The sequence below is a fragment of the Rhipicephalus sanguineus genome, chromosome 7, assembly GCF_013339695.2.
Source record: "Rhipicephalus sanguineus isolate Rsan-2018 chromosome 7, BIME_Rsan_1.4, whole genome shotgun sequence".
In the NCBI taxonomy this organism is placed as follows: domain Eukaryota; kingdom Metazoa; phylum Arthropoda; class Arachnida; order Ixodida; family Ixodidae; genus Rhipicephalus; species Rhipicephalus sanguineus.
Window position 1 is genome coordinate 54,340,713 of NC_051182.1, and position 18,928 is coordinate 54,359,640.

At 47.0% G+C, this 18,928-nt stretch overlaps 1 protein-coding gene across 1 annotated transcript in view; it reads right to left on the bottom strand.

Moving 5' to 3' along the window:
* Positions 1-1,417: 1,417 nt before the first annotated feature.
* LOC125759107 (putative golgin subfamily A member 6-like protein 3) overlaps positions 1,418-18,928 on the bottom strand; it is a 227,720-nt gene continuing 210,209 nt past the window's right edge. The window contains exon 2 of the mRNA XM_049417393.1: positions 1,418-1,654. Coding sequence (XP_049273350.1) covers positions 1,418-1,654 — 237 coding nt within the window. The remainder of the gene's footprint in view (positions 1,655-18,928) is intronic.

An 18,928-nucleotide genomic window follows, 5' to 3' on the forward strand; every position in this document is an offset into this window, starting at 1 on the left:
TGTCGTAGTATTCTTTCGACAATACTTGCGCAGCCTTCATGTGGCTCTCCACAAGATCTTTTGTTTTTCCGAGCCTCTGAAGGAGGTCGAGAACATAAGCAACTGCATTCGGGTCCTCATCCTATCCCTCCCAGGATTCGCGTAGCATTCGCAATGGTGTTCTTAAGCTCCTGCAATATACAAGCTCTGCGGTGCTAAAGCCAGTGCTCTCATGAGGAGATCTCAAAGCAAACATAGCGGGAGGAGTATACTCTTCCCAGTCGCATTTGTGCTCATAACAAAGAGCGCTCACTATACGTTTCAGAACTGAATGCATACGCTCTACCGGATTAGATTGCGGATCGAGCTGTGCACCACCTTGATTTCGCATTTATCCAAAAAAGTAGAGGTAAGGCAACTGGTGAAGACGCTGCCATTGTCGCATTGAATTTCAGAAGGAAATCCGACACGCACGAATATCGAGAGCAGAGAATCCACGACGTGAGGAGAACTGAGCTCCCGAAGAGGTACCGCTTCTGGAAATTTTGGTTGCTACACAGAGAGCCGTCAGGGTATATAGACAACCTGCCTTGACTCCGGCAATGGCCCAACAATGTCAATTACTAAACGCCGAAAAGGTTCTGTTATAACTGGCACAAGCTTCATGGGCGCCTTCCACTTGTCCGTGGATATTCCCACCCTCTGGCAAGTGTCGCAAAAGCGTACAACGTCTTTGGTGTCTTTCCAGCATTTCGGCCTCTAAACCTCAAGGGAAATCCTAGCCTTGGTCTTTTTCAAGCCTAGATGCCTTGCCCACGCGTTTTCGTGCGCAAGTTCCAATAGCTGGATACAATACTGTTGCGGTATCAAGAGTTGCTCATACTTGCGAGCTTGTACATCTGTGTAACTACAATACAGTAGCCCAGATTTCTCATCAAAAGATACATTCTTTTTCTTTATTCCAAATTTTACGCTTTCCATTAGCGCTTTTATCGAGATGTCTTCACGCTGCTCTCGGATGAGCGTCGCTCGATCAAACCTCGACAGCTCACACCAGCGTTCAGCTACAGGGTTGAGCGTACTGCCCGCCTCGCCCAACGGCGCCACTTCGGTTTCTCCGCCGACGCAGAAGACGCTACCCGCTTCTGCTGCAGGCAGCTTGAGTAACCCACCCGGAGGGTTTTCTGTCCGAGGCTCGCTCCACTCGCTGCCAAGGTCACGCAGCTCGGCCACTTTTGCCGGTGGTGGCGTACTACATGGAACGAGATCAAGTTCCTGTGAAAGCTTCCGCGCTTGCGTTCGCGTGAGGGCCATGTACGCAACGCTGGAAAAGGACGATTTACCCTGCTCTTTGAGAAGCTGCTCCGAGTTGTTAGAAAAAAGATCTGGAAGAGCGGCAGACACAGCCGCTTTGGTGTAAAGCTTACCAAAAGAGCCTTCAATGATCACCGTAGCAATCTGTAGTGCAAGTGCTCTGCTCCTCGGCGACTTGCCTGATCCATGCGCATTCTCCTGTCCAGTCGTTCGGAGCCACTAATGAAGGATGGACAACGTCCATATTTGCCGCTGAGTCTCGAAGTGCTCGACACGTTTTTCCATTGACGCTAATCTCCTGAATATACGGTTCCAACAACCGTATGTTATTTTCTGATTCCCGAATTGTTGCAAAAGCAATCTTTTGTTTACAATTTAACGCGATGTGCCCTTCGTTTTTTGCAATTGTAACAGATTAGCGACTTCCGTGACTCAAACCCCCGTGTAGTATCAGTGCGCTGTTTGGGAGGCTCACTCGAATTCTGCGCTTCCGTTTGCCCTTCCCTCACAGTCTCCTTCGTACAAGACGGGTCTTTCCTGAAATTACGGTGCGGAGCAGGTTTCGCGCCATCAGGTTGTTTAACACGACACATTTCCGTCATGTTTAACTGACATATTTCCGTCATGGGTATGACGTTGTAAAATATAAAGACTAACATATGGCAAAGTGAAAACTAGAAGAAAAAGTTCCGTGACCGGGAGTCGAACTTACGACCCCTCGCTCCCCAGCGTGCAGCGCGAACGACTCCGCCACAGACGGCACGTTCTTCGTCATACTAACGGCGTGCTATTGATATGCGCCATTTGCCATAGCCGGTACTCAGAGATCGGGGTACATCAGCGTGTTTTCGTTATCACTAGCGAGGATCATATAATACGTGATAAATATAAGCCCGGAACGAATGCAGCAAAGAGGTGAAAAGTATTGCAGGGTCCATAAGGGGTCCTGCAGCACTTTTTCAAGTTATCGTCTAATGACTTCGTTAAAACAGCCTATTGCCTCACGAATTGGCTGCTGCGAAAAAAATGTTAAAAATCCTTCAAATACGAGCGGAGTTGCAGGGATCTGCCGCACGCCCGAAGCGCTTTCTCTCTCTCTCCTTTCGTGCTAGCGAGCACGCTGAAAGCTATGCAGGCAGGGGAATGACAAAGGGGCAAGAAGATGCGTCCCTTCGTCAGCGCGTGTCATGACCTTGAGCACTTCTAATTTTATCTTCGGACGTGTGGCTTACTGTCAGTGTGATCGCCAGCGCGCGCGGGCACAAGGCAGCATTTTGCGGCGGCCACGGTAATTATGCAGCTCACGATGCTCAAATGAGCCAACGGCCGTGAAGTTTGGGTAATTGGCACAGTGATTTGGTTGTATAGCATCATTTGTAGAGAGAAGAGGCAACGATTTCTAGCTCATTTTGAGAATACAATCGTAAATTGCAGGCCGCGTGCTGCGTTAAATGTTTGGCTCACGTGTTTTCAGGAGCCTCGAATACCGATCGGCAGCGTTTTCTGAGCACTGTGCTGTTTCTTAGGCGAGTTGGAAATTCATACTTGGAAGGGTAGCGCTAGTAGACACGGACTAGAGGAAGACACACGGACACACAGACTGAAGCGCTTCCGTCTGTTTGTCCGTGTGTCTTCCTCTAGTCCGTGTCTACTAGCGCTACCCTTCCAAGTATGATTTTCTGAGCATGCCGCTGGAAAAGTGTTGCAATACCCCTTTATTATCCACCTAGCATCTGGGCTGTGCGAATAGATGAAATAGAGAGAGCGATATGTTATTTCTTCTTGCGTAACACTGTTACTTCGTCTTGCTTCCCATTTAATAATACCACGTACCTTGCTACATATTCGGCGCAACCTTAAGTCTTGGTAGTATGAGCAGCTTAAGCTAAATATTTATTCAGCTTTATTAGGTAAAATACCGTTACTCACTGTGTACCCGTTGGTGTTACGCAAACACTGCTGGTACAGGTAATATTAGAATAGCGGCCACTAGTGGTGTTTGTTTGACGAACGGCTCGAGATTCAGTTTTGAGGACTTCAACGTTCCAGGATCGGAGACATTGCAAGCCTTCTACACCTCACCTGGTTTTGAACTGCATCCGAGATCAGCCCACCTTTGTATAGCGAAATTGTCATGGGATGACGCCATCAAGTCACGCCTCATTTTGCGGCGTGATAGTGATCTAATGATGACGTCATGATGTCGCATATTTGGGTGATCTGTGATGCCATGATGATGTCATGCGGTGACGGCATCAAGGGATGATGTTTTTTCGCATCATTCGTGTTGACGCCGACGCAGCCGACGGTCAATGTCGTTGTTTCACGAGGTATTTAAGACTTCCGCCTTAACAAAAAAAAAGCATCATTGCGAATACAGCACTACTGACATGGGCGAAAGGCTAAGAAATGGACGTACACAAAGCCGTGTTGCGTGCCTTTTTTCATTTTTGTTGCCTTTCCTGTTTTTTTAGTTTCGGTGTAGCCCGATCAAGCTTACCCACTCGCCAGGTGTTGCATGTTGCAGAAAAGATCTCGTTGGAAACGGAGAGTTTCGCTTAATTCGAGCTCCGAGCACACGCGGTGGCGATTATTCGCTCCGAGTAATTCTCGCGAAAAGGAAAGAATGTTTCATGTCCTGGTGTATACTTACTGCGCTGTGAGGAGAGGTCTTCGCATCGTGATCTGGAATGCCTTCAGCATTGTAGTCCGGTGCGTTTTGTAAACAATGTGAGGAATGAATCATCAGGTGTCTCGTAGTGGAGTGAGATAGCCCGAGTTTGACGACATCAAGAAAAATGTTTGCGCCATCAGCTCGGAAGCCAAAATTTTCCATCATGAGAGATGAAACATTGCGCTTGCTTGGAACTTGTCTTCATTTTTGTAAAACGAGTGAACCAGGGTACTTGCGTGTCTTCGTCCGCGTTTTTTCTCACAGCTCTGCATTTTGTGTTCAATAATGCACCAACCAGCCCAAACAAGAGGTTTATCCAAGAGGTTAGACAGCGCCTTTCAGGAACAGCATAGAATTCACCGGCTTTTCCTAAAGAGTTCTAAAAGAACACCTGAAATGATAAAAATTGAGAGAAACTTAGGGAGGTCAACCAGTGTTATATTATGCGCTTTGCTTAGAAGGAGGGGGAAGAAAACATGGTCTATTGCAGATATATCAAACACGTGGCCCGTGAAGCTTTTGCTAGCGGGCCGGGGCCCACACGTGACTATCTCTATCCCATATATATATACATACATATATATATATATATATATATATATATATATATATATATATATATATATATATATATATATATATTAAATGTGTTAAACAAGAATCACACTTCATAAGAAAAAAATATCTATGAGATGAAGAGAGCCACGTGCGGGCCCCGGACTACTTGAGCAAAAGGAGGGCAGGACGACATCGCCTTCTGGTGCTCTGGCGGGTCGGACGGCAGCGTTGGTGAAGCACTGCAAGCGGTAGTGCATTGGGTCGAGAAACACGTTAGTCACATTCTCTCACCTTCTAAATCAGAGTTGCTCCTATATTGTCCCACTAGAAGGGGACCCAAGTCTAGAGTGTGGAGGCCTCCCGAGGAGATAGATATTGGGTTGCGAACTTCATCCGGGTGCAAGATCCCCAGGGTTCGTTAGGGACATTCTCTCCACCTTTAACGAGATCACTAGCCACTACCAGATGAGCCGCAGGGCTTTCCCCTTGCCACATCGAAATCTCACGAGGCCCCAGGCCGTGACTCTCAGGCTTCTGCAGACAAAGTCGTATCCCACAATATCCGTCTTCAGTAGCTACCCAGAGGTCTCCCCTCTATGTCCTGACTGTGGGGCGGTTAGCGAATTTAAGCACATGCTCTGGGCGTGCCCCTCTTTGCAACACCACACGAACCACGACTTGACGGAAGAAGCCTTTTCTACTTTCCTCACGAGCCACTACTGGTTTGCTCAACTCCGGGCGGTCCAGAAGGGCCACGATGCGGCGGTGGGGCTTCCCTTCCCTATCCCAACGTGGAAGCTGCCCGCAGTCTAGCCCCTATAAAAACGGGGTGAAGATTCTTCCGGACCCAAATAAAGTTAACTATCTATCTATCTATGTAGTCTGTCCATGAGATGCACAGACGTCACGGGTCTCAAACATTCTCTTCGTGAGGCAACCCATGTAATCAACATATTTTGAAACATAACCACGGGACATAAACTATACTTCAGAATCGACGTCCCGATTTCAGTCATTCTGCCGATCGGTATTGATGTTGCTCGATCGCGGACTCCTAATCTCTTTAGGAAATGTCCTATAAATGAGACGTGGGAGGGGCTTCCTTTCAAATTGCAGATGACAACGTTAGCTGATATCTTTTTCAAGCTCTCATCGCCCCCCCCCGTCGCATTCCCCCCACTTCAACGTTCTTTACTGCCCCGGTCCTTGTGGGCCTGCGATTATTGATGGCGGCTCGCTGACTCAGGTGAGTTCGAGGCCCCTGGTCTATTGAATAGGGTATAGTGGTCTCGCTTCGCACTTTTGAAAATGAGATGGCTAATGTGCACAGGAAGGGAAATACGCGTAGCTGAAGTGCGGCTCTTGTTCTTTGTCATCAAACACTCGGTGGAATGTGATATACTTGAAAAACTTTACAACTTCGTGCCGCATATACTACCAGCATCGAAAGAACTTGTGAGACGTGCGGAAAACTGAGCTTGTGAATCCGTTGGGAATGGAAAAAAAGAGGAAAAAAACACATGCGCAAATGACGTAAAGACCTAAAAGACGGGCGTAATATGACTGCAAGGTGGGCATAGTTTCGCAACTGCGAAGCGGTCATATCATTAGCTGGCTGTTTTTAGGTAGAGCGCAAACAAACACGAGCACAGAAAAAGGCACACGGTTCCCTACGCACTCGCCTTATACGACTCGAAGACGAAAGCCGTCTTCTCCTTTTTCTGGCCTTCTCCGCCACCATCCTAAAGCCTTCTGCACATAGCGTGGTGTTGCAGCGCCTCCTGAAGCGGCTCACGTTTGACACAGAGATGATGGCATGCGACGACGCCATCATACAACGTGACGTCGCGTGTCATCACAATCACGTCATGATCACGTCGTATCGTGACGTCATCAAATGATGATTATCTGCATCACTTACGTTGACCAAGACGCCGCGGGACGCCGACGGTCAGTTTTCGCGTTTCATATTGCATTGAACGTTTTCCCCTTTGTAATTTAGGCAGAAACCAAGACCGTATTAGCCTTGGCCGCAATTTCGCACCCAGGATCCTGAACACCCGTTTTTGTCAAAAAGAATTTCAATGAAAACACACTCATTTCGACTCTCAATCTGTGCCTATGTTTTCCTAATGACACCGATAAATTTGCCAGTAAGGCGAATCTCCCCAACTCTGATTCCCTGCAGGCGCTTACTGGATGAGATAAGACCCCAGAAAAATTATTATGCGCCAGCCAAGAACATTGCGAAGCAACCTTTTGCTCTTTGTAAATTACGTTAGAAACCACTTCTGACGCGCAATGTCAAAAGCAGACACCTGTGAGTTTGAAAGAGGTTTGAGATCGCATGCGCATGTGCGCAGTATGAGTTAAAGTTAAATGTGAAGGCAAGAAGTCGAGCTTGCTCAAATTTAATTTGGTATCTGTAAGGGCACACTGCAAACCATAGTACACCCGTATAGGTGTTTTTGGTGTCTATAACTCACACACATGCACCCCACGGCAAGAGAGTAACAGGCAGGAGTATACCCTTTTCATGGGCATACTTCATGGACTTACAGGCATTATGCATCAGTTTTCAAGGATGTAATATGAAAACTACACCTTTATGGGAAAAATGGCATGGGGTGTTTAAGCAAACATACACCCTAACCGTCTTACCCCTATACATAGCCCCTATACATAACCCATATAGATAGCCTTCATAGATTACGAGAAGGCATTCGATTTGGTGGAGGCATCAGCAGTCATGCAAGCACTGCGGAATCAGGGCATCGACGAAGCCTATACAAACATAATGGAAGAAATCTACAGCGGATCCACAGCCACTATAGTCCTCCATAAAGAAAGCGACAGAATCCCAATAAAGAAGGGCGTACGACAGGGAGACACGATCTCTCCAACGCTATTCACCGCGTGTTTACATGAGGTTTTCAGGGCCCTAGATTAGGAAGAAGTAGGGATAAGTGTTAATGGAGAGTATCTCACTAACCTGCGATTTGCTGATGACATTGCATTGGTGAGTAACGCGGGAGACGAATTACTGCTCATGATTACTCAACTGGATACGGAAAGTAGAACAGTCGGTCTGAAAATTAATATGCATAAAACTAAAGTCATGTGGCACAATCTCGGCAGGGAACAGCGCTTTGCGATAGGGGGCGAGGCACTGGAAGTTGTAAAGGAGTACGTCTACTTAGGACAGGTAGTAATCGCGGAGCCGAACCATGAGAGTGAAATAACTAGAAGAATAAGGATGGGATGGGGCTCATTCGGCAAGCACTATCAAATAATGAATGGTAGTCTACCACTATCCCTCAAGAGGAAGGTATATAACAGCTGCATCTTACCGGTACTTAACTACGGAGCAGAAACCTGGAGACTTACAAATAGGGTTCAACTTAAATTGAGGACGGCGCAGCGAGCGACGTAAATGAAAATGCTAGGTGTAACCTTAAGAGACAGGAAAAGAGCAGAGTGGGCCAGGGAACAAACGGGGGTTCAGGATGTCATAGTTGAAATCAAGAAGAAGAAATGGATATGGGCCGGGCACGTAGCACGTCGGCAGGATAACCGGTGGTCATTAAGGGTAACTGACTGGATTCCAAGAGATGGCATACGCGTGAGGGGGAGGCAGAAAATTAGGTGGGTAGATGAGATTAAGAAGTTTCTAGGTATAACGTGGCGGCAGAAAGCGCTGGACCGGGTTGATTGGCGGAACATAGGAGAGGCCTTTGCCCTGCAGTGGGAGTAGACAGGCTGATGATGATGATGACACCCTAACACTGTTTCAAAAATATATATTAATAATAATAATCGTTGCGATTAAACGTCCCAAAACCACGACATCATTGAGACACGCCGTAGTGCAGGGGTCCAGAAATTTTGACAACCTGGGGTTCATTAACGCGCACCTAAATCTAAGTAATCCGGCCTCAAGCATTTTCGCCTCCATCTAAAATGCGGCCGGAATTCATTCCCGCGACCAGCACGTCAGCAGTCGAGCACCATAACAACTAGACCACCGTGGCAAGTCCCTTTAGAAAATACAAATAAAGCGGTGCCCCCCCCCTTTCCTCTCTTCCTTCTGAAGCACTATAAAGCAAATCTCTTAGCTAGTTCATCCAGCGAAGAACTATATCCAAATTCATCACTTGCTCTGCGAAAACACCAGATGCAACTGTGCTTATTTCATGCATGCGTGCTCTGTCGTAAAATATTGCAGCAGTGGGTGTGTGCGCACAACGATCAGAATAGAGAGAAAAAAAAGACAGAATGTCGCTGCTCGCATCTGTAAATTTTAACTGATGCTTAACAGCTTAAAGCATTTGCCAGGGTAACATACCGAAACTTCTTCCCAAAAATGTATAGGTGTAACATTTCAAGAAACACCCCCCCCCACCCTGTCAGTAGTTATGGCGTTATATTTCAACATATGCCGTTCATGCGCCTTTATAAGAAATAAGGGTGTGCAAAGGGTGTTTGCGTCGTATTTGCAACCTTTGAAAAAAAATTCTCAGAAATAAGGGTGTACGAAGGTTGTTTCAGTGATCGAAACATCCCTACGGGTGTGAAAAGGTTTACAGTGTACAGTCTTTTAGGGTAGTTTGTCTTCCAACCTTGAAGCAATTGTGTTTTTCTGTGTTTCCCTTGTCCAGTTTCTTCTACTTAAAGTTGAGCGCTGTAGTTGGTGTCTTCCGCTATTTTCAGATGAACTTAGCGGTACATCAATACATTCTGAAAATTCATTGCAGCCGCTGTAATAACATCGTTATGTGAAAAAGCATGTGAAATATGTTTTCATAAATGTGGGGGCGACAACAATCCTTGGCTTAGGTGTCGGGTAGCGGCATTCGCTGGTCGGCATTTGTGTGACATGGTGTATTGCTTGGCTTAACATTTTGTTTCGTAGGTGTGCCGTGATTCATGCCGTAATCACTGTATGCGTGATTTATTCATTGAATTTGGTGAATTTAGTGTGGTTCATTCGCATCAAATAAAGTAAATTCAAGGCAATGTACATCTACTGACTCCTGATTCACAGTATTGTTCGTTGATATCCTCAACATTACCTTAATTGGCTCATATATTGCTGTATTTGTTTAATATATGTATATATTCAAGTTGTTCATATATTCATGTTACATATATACACACTTATGCAAGTGCGTTACACATGCATAACACGTCACGAGAGGATTGGTACCCTTCTTATTAAAGGGATTTTTTACTGGCGAGTTATGGAACGCTTTCGCCTATAACATGCACAATTTAGAGTACGAATGTTCATATGACGCCGCTGTAACTGCCAATGGAGCCAAATGAGATACTTGATGGCTCTGACTTGCGGTTCATCAGAGCCGCGTTTGCGACTACGCCAATCCTGTGCATCTTTCCGAGGTATTGATGTTAGAAACGCTGCAAAGAAATGAACCGCAATAGGCTCTCTGTCAAATTTCTGTCACTTCGCATGTCTTTTATTTAGGAAAGGACCAGAACTTAAGCTTGAAACGTCTCCCTTCCTTAACTCCCGATGACAAATCCCTTCTCGACGTCAAGAATTAAAGGCGCGCGCTCACGCTATATCGAGGCTATATGACGTAAGTTTGAAGAGCTCTTCCTCTATTTAGAAGAAGCGTTACATTAATCAATGATTTTAAAACTTTTTAAGGGATCCTAATCCTTTACTTAGGTGTATGATAATGGCACTCGTACCTCTGAGTTTGTGTGCCCCGTGTGTTCCTTGGATTAACATAGTGTGTCATCGCGCTGCCTTAGCGGATGTCACAAGCCACGTAGAAACGCGTGGTTGAGGTCCCCTCCAGCAGTGCCCCGACGAACACAGCTGCTCAAAATAAAAGCGTTTACTCTATCACTGAACCCATTCCACTAATTTTCATTATTCATCCTGACAGTTAATAGGTTCTTGATTAAACTCATTGACCAATATGGTACGTATCCAATGTGGCTTTGGACTTGAACCACGACCAGCGATTTCGTACCATTTCTATCTTTAGAAGGCTTTTCTTGAATATTGGGAAAACCGCAAGAAAGTGCTCTAGATGAAGTGCTCCGAAGAGACACCGTTGCTAGTGCCACTAAAACGCGGTAATGTGACAGTCGCTGAACGAGGACGGGTTATTTGTGGAAACCTGAGCAGAGCTTTTAAAGCGTTCTGACGTGCAGCTCTAACGTGCAGCATTTAACGAATCATTGCTCGGAAAGCGACTGGTTGACGAGGCGTGCCAATGCTGCGGAGAGGGGCTTTCTAAGTCTCAGTCTTTATATCAGACATTCAAACACAAATTCACGGCTGAGGAGAAGAGTAAAAAAATTCCGAAGCACCCGAGCTATTTATAATAACGGCGAGCTATTTATATGCACCATTTACCGCTGGTGGTACGCAGATCTCGGAGGAGCTTGAGCGGGTTTTCTATCACGCAACGCTCCTTCATTTTCTTTCAATATGAACACTGCTCTTGAGACACGCACGACAAACTGAACCCTTTGTGTACTCACTCGTGATGTGGAACGAAAACAGCATATCCACGGAGTGAATGATGATGAGTGGGCGAAGCTGCGGAGGTTCATCGGTAAACCGTGAATCTTCCGTGAATTCTGCCCAGTACATCATCACCGACATGAGATCGGGCGCGTTTATACTAAAGGTTCGATGAGTTATGACGACTTGCAGCTCACTTTAATTTTACATGTACGCTGTGAATTTTCATTGTTTAGAAAACCATTGCTTTAGAAAAATTTGGCGTCTTTCGTTAAGCAGCTGGCGCCTTTCGTTTTGCTTTAGAAACATCTGGCGTCTTTTCGTTTTGCTTTTAGAAAACATCTGGCGTCTTTCGTTGGTTTATTTAATCAATCAACGGCGTTTTGAACAAAATTTTATTGTTTAATCACGCACAGGAGAACTCTCACCAGGCACTACCTTGGAGGTAAACAATGGCTGCTAATGGGAATGAGAGACAGAAGAAGTCGGCTTTTAGCTAACACTTACACTTCTACTTCTACTAACGTTTCCTACTGGAACATGCCAATGGCTGCTAATGGGGAATGAGAGACAGAAGACTTCGGCTTTTAGTTAACGCGCACGCTGCGAATTTTTTATTGTTCAACAACGCACAGGAAAAATCTCCCACCGGCACCACCTTGGAGGTCAAAACGTAAGACTTGTTACGGACTACGACTACTACTACGAGGGACGAACGGGTGCCGCCTTAAGGAGCTTCGCCCCTAAAAACAAAAAGAAATTCGGCAGGTCCCACGCGTTGTGGGAATCGGTTTTATGCGAAGCAGTCAGCGAGTACTTCTATGCTATACTTTACGGCTTTGAGCCAAGCATTACGAAGTAGGTCAACATCTTTTTATCAGTGTAGTAGCTGTGTGCACATCGTGGGCTTACCAGGCACGTCGACAACACTGGCGTTTAAGGGGTAACTTACGGTGCGACATAACGTCAGGCCTCACGTTAGAGCAGATACGTCAGTATTATCGAAACTAAGTCCATTTTATGGTGCAATCATGTGAATATCATACGTAACTTTCGTTATTGTATTCCTTCGGGGTGGAGCTATGCTTCAATACAGCTTGGTGAATCATAGAAATAAAAATGTAATGTTAATTAGACTGCTATAAAAGCGGAGCCAACACTGGAGCCACAGACGTTAATCTGATATGACGCTTGTATCGTAGGACTATATATGTAGTGCTTATTGCTTTCCTATAAATTTAGATAGCAAGCTTTACAACCACAATTGACGTTGCACCGACATTACGCCTGCGTAGGCAGTTTTTTCAAACCACTTTACAGACCTGGCGAGGCTTTGTGTTAGAATACCTGATTGCCACGTAGAATGCTTGGGTTCGATTCCTGCTGGGATCCTAATTTTTATTCTTTCCATTCGTCGGGTCAACGCTACCGTTGTCGGTCTGTCTTAAAGATCTAGCATTTAACTTACCAATGCCTGTTCTCGTTCTCCCTGGGTAGATTTAAACTGTCAATCACCTGTGGCGCCTACCCGTACACCGCGGCCCTTGATAAACGGGTATGTGACAGGATTTTCACATTATTCATTTCATGTCCCGAAATTCATATTTGTCAAATGTTCTTACCCTCCCATGCAAATTTTGGTCTACACCAAGTTAAGGAGCCGTTGATGAGAGCACCCAGACGTAGGCGGCTAGATAGATATGCAGATGGAAACGCTCAATGCACCAATTGTTCGCTAAGAAGTGCTTCGCATTTAAAACATGGCTGATCCCTGCGTCATAGGAATCGGTATACACGAAAGTGAAACATGTCTTCACAGAAGTAGTGGTTATTGTGTAGTGATACATGCGAGAGTGTACCACGTCTATTGCTGTTTGGCATCTCTAGCTCCGTTTGACGCAAATTCACCCACGTTGACGCCTTGTGGCACATCTCGATCGCGATGACTAAGGCTCATGGTTTAAACGTTGTCGTAGCTGAAGTTGTAAACATATACCTGGACACAGCGTATCGTGAATACCACGCAAAGATGACATCAACAAGCAAATTAACACTAATACTCGATATGCACTACGTAAAAGCGTTGTCAATGAATAATATCTGGGGTTTATTTTCCCAAAACCACAATATGAGTACGAGAGACGCCGTAGTGGAGGGCTCCTCCACTACGGCGTGCGCCCAAATTTAAGTACACGGGCGTTAAACATTTTCGCCTCCATCCAAAATGCAGCCGCCGCGTCGGGAATCCGATCCCGCGACCTTCGGGGCAGCACTCGAGCGCCATAACCACTAGGCCACCGTGGCGGGGCAAAAGCGTTGTCAACTAAGGAGAGAAATGGCCCGGTGCGCGCTTCCTAATAATAGAGCAACCTACGACTGCGCTCGTGGAAACACTGCTCTTCAGCAACATGGGAGGCAGGGGTTGGTAGCTAGAGCCGCGAACGTGCGTTCCACGTGCCGCCGGCCTCTGTCTCTCTCCACCAAGGCACGTTGCCTTTCGACATCGTTGCCTTTCAGCAGTCCCTATTGCAGCAGTTTTATTAGACGGTGCTATCGCACTCGAAGCAGTCGGCGGCGAAGAAACACCGTTGGTGCATGTGGAAGCCGCACTACGACAACGAGCAATCACACGCTAACACGAAGCGACAGCCTATGAACGTAACGGCGTCTAGAGCGACTCCCCGATGCCAGCGCGGCCAGTGTTCTTCGGTGGCATCGACACGCTTCAACCATCGTCTCCGAGATCGCGCGCTATCTTGGAGACCATGCATTAACAGAGTCGTCGCCGAATCGTTCCATATTAGAGCTAGTAAGTGTCATGACGCATTCCTTCACTGCACCCCTCATAGACGGTGGCACCGCCCCGCGCCACCTAGGCCTACCAACAGAGAGCACATTGTGATAGAGAACGTGTGAGACATATAAGGCACGTTTGTGAAGTGTCGGGCATCTGCCTCGGTAGCTTAGCCGGAAGAGCGCCGGGTGCTGATTGTCATGGACCGAGAGGCCATAGGTTCGATTTCCGGTGGCGACACTTCTTATTCTAATTTTTTTCTCTCATTTGTTAGCGTTCATTTTATCAACATCATATCCGTGAGGGATATACGTCACTGAAGTCTTGGTGGACCCCGGGAATACACTTTCGAATTAAAAAGATTCGGCAGATCCCACGCGTTGTGGGAATCGGTTTCATGCGAAGCAGTCAGCGAGTACTTCATTGCTGTATGCTATGGCTTTGAGTCAAGGGTTACGAGGTGGATCAACGTGTCCTTTTAGGTGTAGAAGCTGTGTGCATCCGCGGGCTTACTAGGCACGGCGACAGCACTGCCGTTTAATGGGTAACTTGTGGTGCGACATATGTCAATATTTTCGAATCTAAGTGCACTTTATGGTGCAGTCATGTGCTTATCATATGTGACTTTCGTTACCGTATTCCTCCAAGGTCCGGCAATGTTTCAATATAGCTTGCTGAATCATATTGCCACACACGCTCCTTTCCTTCTATGTTTTCTGTTACGGGCCCATTGCACGTGCAGCTGCTACCTTGCGCAAAGCGCGCCAGAATGTCTGAGAAGATTCCAGATTGTAGTAGATCATTTTGTTGAGATTTCGCACATGACGCGAATTGTGAAGATTATTCCAGAGGTTGCGCCACCACCAGTGATAAAGCTAGAAAGTTCGATGCGTGATGTATAAATGACGGCGCATCCCAGCGATGTCCAGCTCTTTTCGACGGCCGACGCTCTGCTCGCCGCATCAACGTACAGTGTGTGTTGCTTTAGTTTAATTTTCGTTTTCCCGGCGACAAGTTCGGCATAATAAAGAGTTTAATCTACGACAGACCGACTGCTGCCTTCGTCGAAATCACGGCCCCGTGACAATATGAATACAAATGTAATGTTTATTCGACTGCTATTAAAGTGGGGCCAACACTGGAACCATTGATGTTAATCCGATATCACACCTGTATCGTAGGAGTACATATGTCACTGATCCCGTTAAGCGGGTTGGCAATCGCCGGGCGGATTCCAAGGCCGGACGTATCGGCCCCCCGAAACGCACCATGTAAGGCGGACAATTTAGAGTTGGTCCTTTTGGTGCGCCAGCGAACGCCGGTTGCGGTCCAAAGACTGAGTCAGAGCCGAGAGTCGATAACACAAACGAAAACGAAATATATTCTCAGTTAAGGCAATACAAATATCACAAATACATGCACACTCGGCTGGTACCAGTTACAGCTTCACAATATAACTCAGATGGTGTTTACACAACGCGAATTAAACAAACAAATCGCACGCTACAAATGCAATCGCATGCATTACAACTATTCGAGGACAGTTAAAGTCCCGAATATTGGCGTATCCAGTCCACAATTCTTGGGCGGTACTTGAATGCTTCTCTTCAAGGAAACACTCACGCCAACTACAGCGGTGTCTGTCGTTGTAACTTGCCACGGCTCACACGGCGTCATCATCCGATTCTTCCAGATCGACGATCGACTGACCGCACACCATCATAAACACGTCTTCTTTGGCTAACGGAGTCACACTTAGCATACCTTCACCATCCCCGGGCCGACTGACTCAGTCACTCCTGTCTCCTTCACTGACTGTCTGCTCGTCGTTTACACGCTTTATCCCCTCTCTCCCGGTTTCTAGAAGCGTCGGGAGCGTTCTCCGGCGTGTAGTACAGCCAAGGCTAGGGAAATGGCGAGAGCTTTCTCGTAGGTTCGAACCGCGGCGGCGTCGCTCGGTGATGCGTCATGCTTCTCTTCCAGATGTTTCCAGGCTTTGCCGGGCGTTTGATCGCCTTGTCTGCGTCTGGCTCGAGTGGGTGAGGAGGATGCGGCGAGTCGGCGTCTTTTGATGCTTGGTTTTTCGTCTTTCGCGCTTCTTGGGCGAACGGCTCGCGCCGTTTTTCTTTCCGCTGCCGTTTGAAAGCGGCCGCGCGCGCACTTTACAATGCGCTCGTTTGTGACACTGCCGCCCACTTCAAAAATATTATCACATAATATTCAAACACAAATGAGCGCTCACATACACAACCAAAAATGTCCCACATACAGGGTCCATAACTCAGTCCATCACACAATGCGCGTCACATTCATAATAGAACTCTTAATACAATTCACAGGGCATTCCAATGTCACGACATATGAAAGATATACTCAAGTACATAAGTACAACACACCAACATACATTCATATAAACAATGCGAACGCACAAATCAAAGCTCTTCCTTTACAACGCTTATACAGTTATATCAATAGCATCGTACACATAATGTTACGCAAACGACACTTGGGCTCACTAGCCATACACACGTCCTGCAGGGTATAATAACACAACACATTGAAACTCATATACACTTCAAACCACTTCAATTCCAACACCCTATCTTGTGTGCATCGTGTTGCGCTTGCGCCCCTTCTTTCGGTGCTCGCTCGCTCTCTTTTTGTTTCTCTTCTTCTTGCGAGCCGTTTCATCTGACGGTGCCGGAGTCTCAGCCGCCTCTGCTGCCGTCGACACATTCGACACCGGCAAGGCGTGGTCGCATTCTTTAGAACGTTCGCGGTGCTTCGCCAACTTCTGCGCGTCGTGGTGTTTTGCTTGGACGACCACACTTGTCATCTTTTGAGCCACAGATGATGGCGGCCGCTCAGTTGCAATATCACCTGCTTGGCGCGTTTTCACTGGCGGTACAGCGACCGTTGGTGCCTCATTGTTGTCATTGTCTGACACCTCGGCTTGAATTTGAGCTCGGGTGACCTCTTTCCTGGGATTTTCTTCCGCGGTTCCTTTCTGTCGCGGTTCCCGAACTGACGAGGGTTCTATCTTCGGGTCTTCTCCCAAACGTTCAGGATCGTCCTGCCCTCGCGCTCCGGCGATGTTTCCAATGATTAGGTCAATCAGGGGGTTATTCATGCACAGGGCAGTAACTCTCCCGCTGAAGTAAGGGGTCTCAACCTCAATCTTGGCTTCAGGAAGCATTAGAATCGAACTATCAAGCAGGCGAACCGGTTGGGTATTGCCTGTGAAATCACTCTCTCGGACTAATTTCTTTCGTACGATAACAGTGGTGCACCCACTATCTCTTAATACCCTGACTTGCTTTCCACCACCCTTCCCCTTAAGTGTCGGCATTCCTTTCGTTGTGTCTGTTGTCACCGCAGCACCAATGAAATGCATCTTCTTCCCCTTTTTCAGATCGGCCAATTCATCTTTGATCGCTTCTGTTTCTTCTTTTGGCGGGGCATACGCACAAGCTGCTTGGTGGGCTTTACTCGCATCGCTTCGACATGCGTCTGCTTTGTGCCCAGTTTGGCCACATCTAAAGCACTTCATCACACTGGGGCCTGAAAAGTTGTTCCGATAACTATTAGCGCGATGACCCACTCGGTTACACAGAAAGCATCGCGGAATACTCTTCGGTGCATGCTTCTTTTCTTCGGGTACCGATTTCTTCGACTCCTCGTGAACCTCCTTTTTTTACTCTGGCCAGATTCGTGCCTCCTTGCGCTTCCAAGAATTGATCGGCCAATTCAAGCATATCCTCGAGCGACTTAGCGCTCCTCTCTTTCAGATACAGCGACAGGCTCGGGTGGCAACTGGTGAGAAATTGCTCTTTGATAGCTAAGCTCACCGTACTCCTGTGCCGTCTCTGAAAGTTCGATCCACCTGTCAAAATAATGGCTGAGCCGCGCGGCATACTGCGTTGCCGTCTCGCCATCAGCTGGCTTTCTCGTACGGAACCGATTTTGGAAGCCTTCCACGGCGAATCTAAATCGCTTCAGCAAAGCAGCTTTCACTTTCGTGTAATTAGCTGCATCGGTAGGTGTCAGCCTTCCAAACTTCGCCACTCAAACAAGTCCTCAAAGCAGTTGCCCATTGCTGCTCCGGCCAGTTTTGGCTTCTAGCTATCGTCTCAAACCTGTGCAGGTATGCATCAAGGTCATCCTTCCTCTCATCAAACACCACAAGCAGTTTGCTTAAATTCAAACATAAGCTATGATCTTCCCTTTCGCTGCTCTCGACTCTAGCCTAGACGGGAGTTTCTATGAGCTGGTGTAGATGGAGCCGTTCGAGTTCTATCTCGTGCTGCCGTTGCCTTTCTCTCTCAGCCATCTGCTCCTATCTTTCTTCTTTCACCCTCTCAGTTGCTAGCCTCTCTCTTTCAAGCCCTAGTTTCAATTGTTGCTCTCTTTCTTCTTTCGCCCTCTCAGCCGCCAACCTCTCTCTTTCTACTACCTCCTTTTCCTTTTGGCTCACCCATTTCCGTAGTTCGGCCCCAGAAGGACCCATCTTCTTACCAAGGGCAACTAATTTCTCAAGATCCATGATGCCCGTCAAACAAAACCTAGCCGCGTGCACAAAATATCTGCCTAACTTCGATTTCGAAGACACTCCATGCACACAGTTTAGCGAGAACGCGGTGCAGCACTCAAAAACCGTCACGAAAGCACTATCAACGTCTCAAGGCTCTTTCTCCCTACTTTGGACACACTTTGCACCAAAAAGGTCCTGTCGCGGACGCCAGAATAATTGTCACTGATCCCGTTAATCGGGTTGGCAATCGCCGGGCGGATTCAAAGGACGGACGTAACGGCCCCCCGAAACGCACGACGAAAGCGCGGACAGTTTAGAGTTGGTCCTTTTGGTGCGTCAGCCAACGCCGGTTGTGGTCCAAAGACCGAGTCAGAGCCGAGAGCCGATAACGCAAACGAAAAGGAAATACATTCTCAGTTAAGGCAATACAAATATCACAAATACATGCACACACGGCTGGTACCAGTTACAGCTTCACAATATAACTCAGATGGTGTTTACACAACGGGAACTAAACAAACAGATCACACGCTACAAATGCAATCACGTGCTTTACAATTATTCGAGGACAGTTAA